The 13,427-nt window shown below is 40.4% G+C and overlaps 1 protein-coding gene across 1 annotated transcript in view; it reads right to left on the reverse strand.

Moving 5' to 3' along the window:
• The window catches only part of AFG2A (AFG2 AAA ATPase homolog A), a 161,287-nt gene that overhangs the window by 119,287 nt on the left and 28,573 nt on the right, over positions 1 to 13,427 (reverse strand). The window contains 2 exon segments of the mRNA XM_036382982.2: positions 5,195 to 5,274; positions 5,640 to 5,693. Coding sequence (XP_036238875.2) covers positions 5,195 to 5,274; positions 5,640 to 5,693 — 134 coding nt within the window.

A 13,427-nucleotide genomic window follows, 5' to 3' on the forward strand; every position in this document is an offset into this window, starting at 1 on the left:
GTTCATAAATTTTAGTTACAATTACATTCCTCCTGCCTATCATTAAAATGATGACTTCAAGAAAAGGGGATATGGATCCAGTCCTGCTTTCACTGATGTTAATGAAAGTCTCTATTGACTTCAAATACCCAAGTTATAATGTAGGTTGGGAAGTTAGAAATTATTGGGGTCTGTAAACAAAAAGGAAGCAACACAGATTCAAACTCACATTATGATAAACGATTCTTGATAGCCAAAAGCACTAACAAGATTACCTTAAAATTAAAGGGACTGCAGACATTTGCTGTATGCACACATCAGCTATGAGTAATTTGTTAGAACTGCTCTTCCAAATCCAATTACAAGCTTTACTGTAAAATAAAAATGTTTCAAAACTTTCTTCTTTCACCAGTCCTTGCTAGGCCTAAAGTAAAAAGCTGGCACTAGGCATGCAGCTTTTTTCCCCAGACAGTATTTGTTTGGAGACCAAATTGCAAAACTTTAAAGAATTCATACAGCAGTCACGAAAGTTTCGAATGCTTCAATTCTCCATCATGTGCAAACATGGCTCAGATTTTGCAGGGAATAAGCTGATGTCCCCCAGTTCTGGGACACCAGTGCCAAGAGAGGCCAGAAACACAAAGTTCTTTGTCTGAGCTGAACAAGAACTGGGTCCCTCATAACAACCATGGCAGGGGGAAACTCCGTTTCTTCCAGGTATGCTTTGTTCATGTTCTTCTGGCTTTGCACGAGAAATATCAGGGGGACAATACTTCCTCCAGCTTCAGTACTGCTATTTAGCCTGTACAAGGTGGATTTCTGCCAAAAACTTCTCCCTTTTGCTGCATCCCCACAGAATTCAGCCTGTGGTTTCATTACTGGATGCAACACACTGAGCTCCTTCAGTGACATACACTGCCCATTGCATCAGGGAATCTGCACAGGCACTAAAATACAATGACAAGTTCAAGGGCAGAGGATAAATAAATATGAGCTAAAATATCCCAGAAAGATATCTTGGTTTAAAAAGAGAAGATTTATCACTATCCCTGTTTAAGGCAGAGGTGGTACATTACAGAAGAGAAGCTGCTGTTCCTCACAGGTTCTTCTAAAAGCCCAAGAGCCTCAGAACTTGAGACTGCAAAGATTTTAATACCTAAAGTGAAAACAGCGTGTCTTTCAGTGGTTCTGACTATTTTAAATTGTGGCTTAGGAATCTATCTATCTATCTATCTATCTATCTATCTATCTATCTATCTATCCTTCCCCCACCATACAGGATAACATATTTTCCCAAAAAAAAGCATCATCATGCTGTGGTTTTAGGGGATTGGTACCAAAGTCCCTTCACTTTGTCACTTCTATCCTCTAAAAAGGTTAGCAATATTCATCTACCAACTTTTGGCCTCCACATGTCAAATGCAAAGTACTGATTTTGTCCCTTGTCTGCCTTTTTTTTTCTTCCCCTTGGAAAATAGCATTTATCAGTGCCTTTCACAGCAGTCTGCAGCATTTCCCATCCTACATTGTAGAGACTTGCAGTTAAAGGGGAAATGCTTTGCTTCTGAAAACAAGAAAAGGATGTCTCTTGCTGAAAAATCCTAAAAATCCTACTTACATAAACAATGTCCCATTTCCAAAGCACGGAGATTTCTGAAGTTCAGCAAACAGACTGTCTGCACTGCATTTACACAGACCCAAGTTCATTCATCACTTTCAAGTCTAATTACCAAGCCATTTCCCTCTTGGCAACCCCTAATGGCCAGAAAAATTAGGTTTTACATGGTCAGGATACTGAGGGTAACAAACACCCATAACTCTCAGCAGCTGTATAATTTGTAAAGTCTCCCAAGCTTTGTGCAGGCACGGGATTACTTCAAGGCAAACTTTGTGTATCTGGACCAGTCCTGCTTCAGTGCAATCTGTCCTACAAAAAGTCATAACAGCATCTTTCAAAAGTATGGGGAAAGAAAAGAAAAAGTCATCATCTGCTTGTGCAAGCAGCTGCTAATTAGAACCACAAAGCAGAGGAAAAGGCTCATCACCGTGCATCTCATGGTTCACACCTCCTGGTGCATGACTGAAGAAGTTTTTTCTTTCTCTATCATTTCTCCTCTTCAAACCTTAAACCTCTAACTTTCTACCATCTTTTCTGCTGCAGGTTTATAACTTTTTCTTTAGAAACAGTCATGGTGAATGCCTCCCTTTTTCTCTACAGTCAGGCCACTGAGCCACTAATTTTTCATTTTCAGTTCTCTCTAAACTTACTCTAACATCTCAACATAAATCAGAAAGAGATGGAAAAATCCTCCACGAGCATTAGAAGCTCAGAGTAACAGAACAAAATGCAGAAGTGAACACAGCTCAAAGTATCTTGACGTCTTCACTACCACACTGGAAACTCAAGACCATTCAGAATCACTCTCTCTTCTTGCATCAAGGATAATCAGATTTTTATCTCAAGCAATTGCTCCTTATTTTGAACAATTTTTCTTCAGGGCTGCAGGACTATATTTTCATAAACTGTCTTTAAAACTGGTATGTATCCAGTTGCCCACATTCTTAATTCCTTGATCAATATGTATTAGTGTGTCCACTACAAGCAAACTAGGGAGGGTGTGGGCAGACAATGAAAAAATCCAGGAGCTTTGTTCACATCAATAAACCATATGGAACTTCTAAGCAGGCTGGATAAGAAATAATCTTTCCCAAACAAAACATTTTGACAATAAACAATGGCAATTACTATAATTTTTGCTGACTTCAAAGTATTTTTAGCTCTAACTAATAAACACACACAAATAGATTTTGTATAACAACACTGCTACACGAGACAGTTGCAGAGGTAGCATGTTAAATGTATTTCAATTATGGAATGAATTATGGCTTGGGAATGTGTCATAAATAAAACACTGTGGCATAACTGAGTGCAGCCACAGTGTTTGCATAATGGCTTGTGCAGTGACAGAATCCACTACCTGATGCAAAGGAGTTATCATGAATAACTCCTTTGCCCAAACAAGAAAATTCCTTAGCTTCCTTTGTCTGCCTCTACACTCATTTAATTACAAAATCTATTCGTTCAAATGCCCCTGCTGCTGAGAAGGGATTGTTTAGTGATCTCTGCAGAAGGCTGGGAGCAAAACAACCACAAGTTTTAGTCAAATCTAAATAATGGGTTAATGAATACTTGGCAGGGTGCTTTGAAGAACAGAAGCATTAAGTTATTTACCTAATGTTATCTCACATCTACATTTCTCATCAGAATTATACATAAAATTACTCCCACAGCTTAACAGTTTCAGATTCTCTGGACTTCTGGACATACCCTGGTGGGATCAGGAGAGGCTGCCTACCCAGGAGATATGGAATGTAGCACATTCTGCACAAAGCCCACAGCATCCTATCAAGGATTTAAACTCTCACAAAGCTGTAACACAGAGTGTTCCTCACTGCCAAGGCAAAACTAATTCAGCCAACAGAGGGAACGGGGAGACAATATAAACAGGTGTTTCCTTGAAAACTTCAGCACAGTCAGTAATAGTACAGGAAATGGATCTCCAGAGGCCACAAATCGTTAGCATCTCCAGTGCATTTGCAAATTCCTACTGTGCAAAGTCAGCCTGTAAAAAAGGGCCATTTCTAATAAGTGCCTTGTCTGGTTTCCTACACCATTTAATTTCAGATGAATTTTATGAGAACTCTGCTACATATTTTACCTCCCATCTGGTTCAGATTTGACAATGAAATATTTGTGTGTCCCGCCCTGTTCTTTTTAAAGCTCCAAAACCAGATGTCTCCAGAACAACACCACTGCAGCAGGTCACACCACATTCTTCAGCAAGCTGTGCCAGGCCTACTACCCCCCACAGACAGTCCCAGGTAAGGTAAAATCAGGTTGTTTATCCCTAAAAAAGCAAACAAACAAACAAACAAACAAACTCGCTACCTCCAGGGCACTGTGTGAAAAAACTGTTTAAAATTTATTATGGCTTAACCTTCCAAGAGGTTTGGAGGTTTGATCTTGATGAAGTGCTGGTTCTGGAAGCTAAACACATTAACAATTGCAGCAGGGGATGTTATTTTTTTCCCCTCCACTGGCTTGATTCAAGCAAACAATTTTGCAATTTCTCTGTTGCTTCAGTGCATAGCTCTTCTAGGAAGATCACAAATTTCACAGCTGCATGCCTTGCACATGAGAAGGACTTTGAGGAAAACATCTTCAATCAGATTTTGCATTTTCAACAGTAAGAATGTTTATTTCTTAGCAGCTTCATGCTACATGTGATGCCACCTCCTGTGACACAAATAATTTATTTGTGTCACCAAAACATCAAAATGCCACCTGTTATCCTTTCCTGTTTTCCTTCTTGCAATACAAAAGAACCTGGAGGGATGTTAGGGGAGCTTTTCTCTCAGAAAAACATTGCAGTTTTGTTGTGCCTTCAAACAGGACAAATACTTTCTAATGCACCTATTTGGCAGCTTTTCATGCATAATAAAACAGGATAAAAGTATTTATTGCAACAGCAAGTAGCAGTTACATTTATAATGAGGTATCCCCCAAGAAAGTCCACTTACAGAGCCTGTCAAATCTTAAATGTTGTAGTGGCAACTAAAAACTACAATAATTCTACTTCAGACATAAGCTAAACATCTCTTGGAACGACCACAAAGCAGGATTTTAACAAAAATACTATTAACTGTTTGCACAATAATCCCTTCTTAATGTCACACATGAAAGGACACAAGTGTTCCCAAATCTTTTAATGAAGTTTTTCCCAGTCTGGCAAAACATTTAAACATAGGTGTAAATTTAGTTTTATGAGTATTCTCCTTGGAAATTTGTGTTATGTAGCTTACGATCCTACTATTTGCTTGATGGAGACAGCAAATTGGGCCAGGGCAACAACCCTGGGAAAAAAAAGGAGTTAAGTTAGTGGAAATAAAAGGCAAAACCACAGAAAAGAGCCAAAGAGCATGAGAACCAGTAGATTCATTCCTGCTAATGAGATGAGAAAGGAGGAACTCCATCAGCTTACCTGTTTATGCCAAGTTAAATAGGCTTGAGTAAAAGTCACACATTACCCTTCTGTATAAAGAATGAAGATATTAATAATATAATCCTAGAAAGGTAAATAAATCTGTGACTGTACAGTGTAAGAATCATTTATCAGGAAATAATGTCTGTTGTTTTTGTAACAGGATTACTTACTTTCCCCTTTCAACTGCCAAGGCATCTATTTCATCAAAGAAGAGAATTGAAGGAGACACTGCTCTGGCTTTCCTGAAGATCTACAAAAAAACAACAATGAAATACCCAGCTTTAAGGGAAGGAAGCATTTACAGTACACTATCACCCCCTGCACACCTCAAGAGTTTTACATAACAGACATCAGCCTGTCTTGTCCTGGGTTGTTTCTACTTTAAAAAATATTTTTTTAAAGAGTAGTAAAAGCTGCAACAGGATCCCAAATTCAACATGTATCAATGCAGGAAAAAGCTAAATATCCCTGCTGCTTCATTTTCTTCTTTTCTTTTTTAAGCTTACACCAGAAGGAGTTTTTCAGAAAGTTTAATGGTAACCTCATAAGCAGAGAAGAATTTGAAAGCCAAGGAAGCTTTGTATCTAATGTTATCCACAGCCTGCCCTTTCTCACCTCTCTCACTGCTCGTTCAGACTCACCAACGTATTTGTTCATTAACTCAGGCCCCTGAAAAATAGAAAATTCAAAAGCATGATACATTTGTATACAAAATGACTACAGTCTGCCAGTGCTACACTGGTCACGCTCTGTAATAAAAAACTCTGAGATTTTGTCATTTTAAGTCCTATGGGTGCATTTTTACATGGCTTGGTAGAGTTAGAGGGTTTCTCCATTTATTTTAGTACCTGTGCATGTTGGTTAGTCCTCTCATCCTGATACTTTGCCAGTACCTTAATGAGAAATGGAATTAACCACAAAAACAAATGCTGTGAGGGCCTTAAAAGTGCTCAACAACAGCACACCAAGGGGCTGCAAAGGAGCCAGAAGGACAAATCACAGCAAAGCATTTACTTGCACTCTCAACCTGCATCCTGCCCAACCAAGCATCACAGCAGTCACTTAAACCAACGTTTAACAGCACTTGTTTGAGCCTGACACTGCTGCAGGTGAAGCAAGAAGCTCCACAGCAGCACACCTGAAACCCATCCCTAGCAAGGGAGCTGTTCAGTGTCTGAGCTCATGCACATTCCTGCTGCTCTGCTGAGGCTGCCAAGCAGGATTATGAGTGCCAGCTGCTCTGGTGCCTGTTTATCCTCACAGCCCTGTCCAGCAGGAACAGACTGGAGACCACAGGGTCAGCATTCCAGTCTTGAACAAGTACTTACAATTCTAAAAAGTAAAACAATGGCAGATTCTCAGAGTATTTTCTGTTCTGCTGTATCCTGTAGGATAGGCTGCTTAAATAATGCTTCCTAATGGGCCTCAGCTTCTCCTGGGATTGGTAATGACTCATTGACTTCAGTCTGGTTTGCATCAGCATTGACCTGCAGCCACAAACAAGGATCATTATCTGCTGCCCTGAACGAAAAGAGCCAGTGGCTCCAATCTATTTTCCAGGCAACAACAGGTGTCCTTGTAATTCCCCCAGAAGAAACAACATCCCTCACAGTCAGAAAGCTGAACCACCTCCTCCCAGCTGTGGGTGCCTTCAGGTAACACTCAGCCCAGAGCACAGGGCAGCTTTAACAGCAGGTATGTCACAATTAAGAATGTGTGGCAGACACACGTTTATGCACTGGCAATGACAGAGCCTCTGTTACAAGCCCTCTTTGAATGGGACCATCTGGACTTTGTTCTCAGGTTGGTGGAACACAGATACATCACTCTAAAAATGCAGCACACTGGTTTTTGCAGGCTCCCCTCTCCATGCTCATTTTCATTCCTGCAGTAACAGTTAATGCACTGACTTTACCTTGGCACTGGAAAACACCTGTGCTCATGTAGGGGTAAAAAATAATATCCTCTGAAAAGCAAAGCACAAGTTATCTGATATCAGCAAAGGATCCAGGCACAGACACCATTTTTATTTCTTTCTTTTCAAAGAGTTGTCCTTTATCCAAAGGGCCAGGTGAGTGCAGCAGCCAGACCTAGAGCACCACCCAGGCCAAAGCTACACTGTAAGAGTTGATAGGGCCAGCAGTGTGTGCCTTGCCTGTAGGAAAGGTAAATTATACAATTAGCATTGTTTTCTTTCTTAAAGCAACTGCTGTGGCAGCTCAAGTGGCACCTGGAGTCCTCCAATGACTGCAAAATTGGAGTCTGGTGGGTACCTGTGTGGAAACAGAATTATTCACACACAAAACTGAGGAACGCAGGAAAGACAGAAGGGAAAAACAAGGTGAGAAGAGAAGCACAAAAAACAAGGTGAGAGAGAGAAGCACAAAGCCTTTGGCTGCTACTGACATCACCCATGAGGAGCGTGGAGCAGTCAGTGAGGGCCAGACTGCAGCTCAGAGACAGCCCAGCTGCTCTGGGCCCTCGTCCTTCATCACGTTCAGGGCAGATGAGGAATCCGATAGCGCAGCCCTGACAAATCCTTAAGGAATGAGAGCAGAGTCCTCTCTTTCCATCCAGCTCTCTGTCACAATGAGAAACCACTGCAGACTCTACCCACAATTATAGATTTCTCTCACTAAATTTTCCTTGGAGCCTGTGGAGCTTCCCTTTCATGCCCTTATTCCCAGAAGTAATCTTCATTCACATCAGTATTCCCATGGAAACCAACATCACACAAATCCATGCCAACGGTGTGCTCCTCTCCTGTGACCCAACATCAAACAGCCTGACATTTTCTTTTGTCTCAGCAAAAAAAAACCCCAAAACTACCCTATTTGAGCTTTAAGGTACAATGTAATTTCAGATGCTTGTAGTTTTATTTGTAATTAAGCATTAAAATATGATGAAGGCAACATCAAAGCAATAAATACCATTTAAAATGTTTCAGAGAGAATTATTTTGAATGTAACTTTTTGCTGTAAGGTTCGACATGAAGTTTTTCTCCATTTTTCTCTTCATCAAATAGCAACTCCAGGTGAAACACCACTACACGTTAATGAGCTGCGCCTCTTTGTGGAGAATTTTCATGAAAATTTGTTTGAAAGTCTCCTAGTTCACCCTTCATGAGGGATAGCAGAACTCCATTTGAGTGTCACGTTTTTTACTGCGAGCAGCTCAGAATCCTTATTGTCCATGGCAAGAAAAGAAAAGGCTCCAAAGTAAGACAAAGCACACACAGAAGAGGAGGAATTGCTGTACAATTCAACCATGCAAACACTGAAAACCACAACACAAAAACTAGAAATGTTCAAAGCAGCTGGAGGTAGCAAATGAGCTGGGTGAGCTCTGGTCCCACCTGAGCTGAGCCTTTGCCTTACCCTGTCTGCACCTGTGCTGTCCTTTAGCTCAGATTGATGGCAGCTCTTACTTGGAAAACAAATCTGCAGGACAGGCAGTCTGCAGGCCACCACAAAGTCACCTGCTGGCAGGTGATACAGCTTCTCATTTTCACAAAGCTCACCTTTAGCAGACTTTGGAGGCCACTAAAAAAATACCAGGAGGGTTTTTTTTATTTTTCAGTGCTTTTCTAAATGCTTTAAAAATCAAATGACAAGAGCTTGACTTAGCTGACATTTGTTAAAAGATAATTTCTGGCCAAGGGGTGAGCATATGGATTCTTTTTAAAAGCTTTTTATAGCTGTTGATAGACTGACCAAGAGGTGCTAGTAAAAAATGGGCCAGTTTAATGCTGCACAGCTCGGCTCTCATCTGCAACAAGTCATCTTCCATACAAGCAGACATGAAGAAATAAAACCTGTTTCTTGTGGACATTTGCACAGGGACTCCCAAACCAGCAAAAGATTTGGAGCAGAAAATTGGCAGAAGTAGTTGTAGCTTAGCCATGCATATAAGCATTTGTGAGCTGGAGTCCAGACTGACAGTAAAAAATCTGCCAATTCAGGCCCACTGGATACTGCTGTGGTTTCTTTACTCAGCCTCAAAGTAGAGAGAGTTTCCAGGCATGCTCTGCCTAAAGACTATTCCATCCCCACTTACAAGATATATCCCCGTGCATCATGAAACCTTCTACCTGCTTATGGTCTGGATTGGATGAATTTTAATTTATATTTTATTTTAATAAAAAACCAAAATTTCTTGCATTTAAAATATTATCAGAATTAACTCTCAAAGGTTAACTGCACGGAAGATAAAACCCTTGTATACACGCAGCAGCATGAGATAAGCTTGTGCACACGTGGTTTTGACAGAAGTTCTCAAAGCGTTTTTAAACTGCAAGAGGGACATCTGCTACCCCTCAAGTTAAAGAGTATCAGCCATTTTTCTGAGCAGGGCTTAAGACCACTTGCAGATTTTCTCCACCACTTGGGTAGGAAATTGAGTCAGTGATTTCTCTTACATGTTTTCTTTTTCCCTCTTTTGACAATCAGGCAAGTAATGCACTTAAGCTTTCTGAGTCACATGGGCACAGCTCCAGATGTCTCCAGCACACAGCTCAGTCTAGACTCTTCAGAAATACCCAGATAACCTCACATACAGGTTCTGGGCTCTTACACAGACACATTAAACTGTGCTAGCCACAGCGTACAATTCCTATGTCCTAAAGAGCCAACTAGAAAGTTTATATCACATCCAATATATTTCTGCTCTAGATTATTACTACAAGATAATGCACAATTCCTTCTTTGGCATATTCAAAGCAGAAATGATCAGACATTAAAGTATCAGTCATAATTAATATCTGATTTCAAATGATGTCTCTAGAAACTGAGCTCTGTATTGTGAATCTCAGAAAAGAACAAAAAAAAAGGACAGAGGTGCCAAAATTCTTTTTCAAACATTCACACTGTGTTCCTAGGGCAACGTCCAGTGCCCACAGTCACACACTGCCATCTGAATTAGACATTCACACTAACTGATTTGGGCAGACAGATGTTCACCTCTCAGGTGCCATGTGCTAATTTCTCTTAAGATAAGACTGCAGGAGAAGCTTAGACAGCCAGCTCAGAGGAGCAAAGTTTGATCCCACCCCAGCAATATACCCCTCATAGAATTAGAACCAGCATATTTTTTTAATTCTTTCCAGTTTGGACACTGAAGGTGAGATAGAGTCATGGAAGCACAGAATGGCCCAGGTTGGAAAAGTCCTTAAAGATCATTTAGCTCCCTGCTATGGGCCAGGCCACGTTGCTCAGAGCCTCATCCAGGGATGGGTAATCCCCATCCATTACCCAGGGATGGGTAATCCACACCCATTACCCAGGGATGGGTAATCCCCAATTTCTTTGGGCAACCTGTGCCACTGCCTCACCATCCTCACAGTAAAGAATTTTTCCTAATCTATCTAATCTAAATCTACTCTAAAATCATGCTCCTTTATCTTGCTCTTGGAATCATGCTCTTGGAAAAAGTCTCTCTCCATCTTTCTTGTAGGCTCTGTTTAGGTTCTGGAAGGCCACAATTAGGTCACTCCTAAGCCTTCTCTTCTCCAGATTGAACCATCTCAATTCTCTCAGCCTTATGCTCTACTCTAACAACACTGAAGAGACTCAGAAATTAGTTATTGAGTCCTTTGGCACTGTAATCTTCATGGCAAAAGGCTATTCCATCCCTCCCACAGTCAACCAAAGCAGCAATGACTCAGGGTGGCTGCAGGGAAGCGAGTTAACAAGATCAACTCTGAAACTTCCTTTATTTTAACAGTAAGGCTCTTTCTAAGGCAAAGGCTGTACGTGTGTGATTTGGTAATTGGTTACACTGCATAGAAAAATATTTGCTCAGAAAAGGCATTCTATTTGCTTGTTAAGAATAAAGCCTGCTTCTTCTCTTCCAGGGCTGCTTCAAGATTTCACCTGCATCACTCCCAGCTTCTCAGCACATGGAAACCCCAGGCTGAGCACCATGCACCATTTTAATCACTTCCTTTCCCTCTGCCCTGCATTCCAGAGGACATTAAAAACTTGTTGACACCTGTCTGGGGTTTGAAAAACTTCAATTTCAGCAGGTGTTTGTGGGCTCCAAAGTATGTAAGGGAGCAAACTGGCAAAACCTTGTTATCCCCAATCCCTGCAGTGAAGTTGCTATAAGCACCATGGTAAGACTGCAAAGGCAACTATAATATCCAGTTTTCTTTATTGCCATGCCGCAGTGTCCACTTGTTTGCCATTTGTCTTGACCAGCAAACTCCAGTGACAATCTTCTGAAGCTTCTTTACATAAAACAGAAGCCAGGATTTGCACTGCAGAATGAGCTGACTGGAAACATTGAATTACACTCACGGCATGCACCAGTGCCTTTGGAGTGCCTCTGGCATCATCAGGGCAGGATCCATGCAGGATCAAAAATCACACAGCAAAACCACACAAAATGAGCCACCCCTGCTGCAAAACCTATTTGCTGAGACTTCACACCTCCAGCAATACTCCATTCCTCCACTGGTAACTTGAAGAGAGAGAAAGAAACAAAGTCCTAATAAAAAATAAATTTGCAAGGTAATTGAGAAGGGACAAAGAGACAGAGATTATATTTAACCATTTTCTGCCTGCATCTTCACTTTTGGTAAGCTTATGGTAAGAATGGATGAATGCTTTTTAGTGGAGTACAATATGCAGAAAGCTTCAGGCTCATCAAAGTATCTCAACTTGTTATCCCTAGTAAAAAATGTCCAATTTTTCAAACAGAGTTATTTTTACTATCTGCTAATTAACTATCAAGTTGTCATAAATGTGTTACTGTGGATCCTTTTAGAAATTTTATCAAATGTTTGCCAAAATTTCTCATAAAGCCACAATGCCTCTGCATTTTTCATCTTAAATGCCTTGCTTTTAAACTACTTACAGGCTTCTGCTCACTGAAATCCCCATCAAAAGACTAAGCTATCTCCCCAAAACTCAGTGACAGCTCTTCACAAAGCAAAGCAGTCGACCTTTCCAAGCCTCATTAATCTGTGGGAGCTGCCACAGCCAAGAGCTGAAGGGAAAAGCAGAGGAAACTTGAATTGGAAAATATTTGGACATAATTGACCCAGATGACAAACTAAGCTTAAGCACATGTCAAGCACGGGGAGTGGTACAAAAGCATCGCCTGGGTGATACAGGAAGCCAAACCAAGCCAAGGTGAAGTCACAGCCCTGGGAACTCTGTATATTTTTGTAATTACTGCTCATTTCAAAAAGAAAAGATTGCTTCAGCCCAAGCTCTTAAGTAACAGCAAATAAAAGGTCAGGAATATTTTGTCTTTTTTTAAAAAAATCACACTGTAGTTGGATCTCCTAACGAATGTTTCAAATTCAAGTTTAAGAACAGTATAGCTCACATCATCTGTACCAGTGGTTTGCTCAGTGCTGACATCCTTAAACACTCCTTACTGTCACAGGTGGATTTAGTTTTCTTTGTGTTGTGTGGTGGGGATTTTTCAAGTATTGCTTCACCCTGTTTACAAAAATTACTGTGCCTCGCTTAGCTGAACTGCAAGGCATTTAATTTTTTAAAATTTAAACTGGTTTTTGTCACTACCCCTAAGTGAGGCTTGGCCTTACTTTTGATTTTAAACAGACAAACGTTAAAAAGCACTAAGCATCAAGAGGAAAAACGATGTTTCTGAAACCTGCACAAGCATAGAGAAGTTACATAATTTTTCTTGCTATATATCTTATAAACTCAGGTAATCTGCTTGTTGGACAGAAAACAGAACTCCAATTCCCCATGGATCAGACCAACACAGTGGGTGATAGAATTTATCTGGATGGGTATCCTGATGGTACCTCCCAGCCTGACATCTTAAGAGCAGACTCCAGTGTTCATTCTGAAATAAGTTAAAACCAAAAAAAGCTCAATGGTTTTTTTATTTGGTAGTAAAGCTAATGACTTAAATAGCACAATAATAGGAGGGGGGAAAGGATTCCACCCAGACTCTCTGCAAATTGCTTCCCAGAAAAAACACAGAAAATACGTAAGGAAAAGTAATAGTAATTTGATTCTTAGCACAACACAATGACACAGGATTTCCTAAAATTAAAATTTAAAAAAAAATTAAAATCCAAGAGGGCAGTCGTAACATGTCTAAATAAAGACAAATGCATAAAAATTATCTATGCCATAGAGCAAGCCAGGTGAGTTTCTTCCAAAAATATAATATCACCACAAAAATCCTAGTGGTCTCACAAAAATATAGCTCAAAAAAAAACAGCTAGTCAAAACTGATCCTAAGTGCAGGAACTGTCAAAACAGTCCACAGAAATACCTACGACATAAATAGTCAAACGAGGGAATACAGTGACAAAGGATTTCATTTCCTTCATGCTCAGTTTCAGAAAGCTAGATGACATATAAAGCAAAAATGTCAGAGAGACAGGTTGTATATAACAGCAAGGTATCATCAGCCTGG

The sequence above is a fragment of the Molothrus ater genome, chromosome 4 (genome assembly GCF_012460135.2).
Source record: "Molothrus ater isolate BHLD 08-10-18 breed brown headed cowbird chromosome 4, BPBGC_Mater_1.1, whole genome shotgun sequence".
In the NCBI taxonomy this organism is placed as follows: Eukaryota; Metazoa; Chordata; class Aves; order Passeriformes; family Icteridae; genus Molothrus; species Molothrus ater.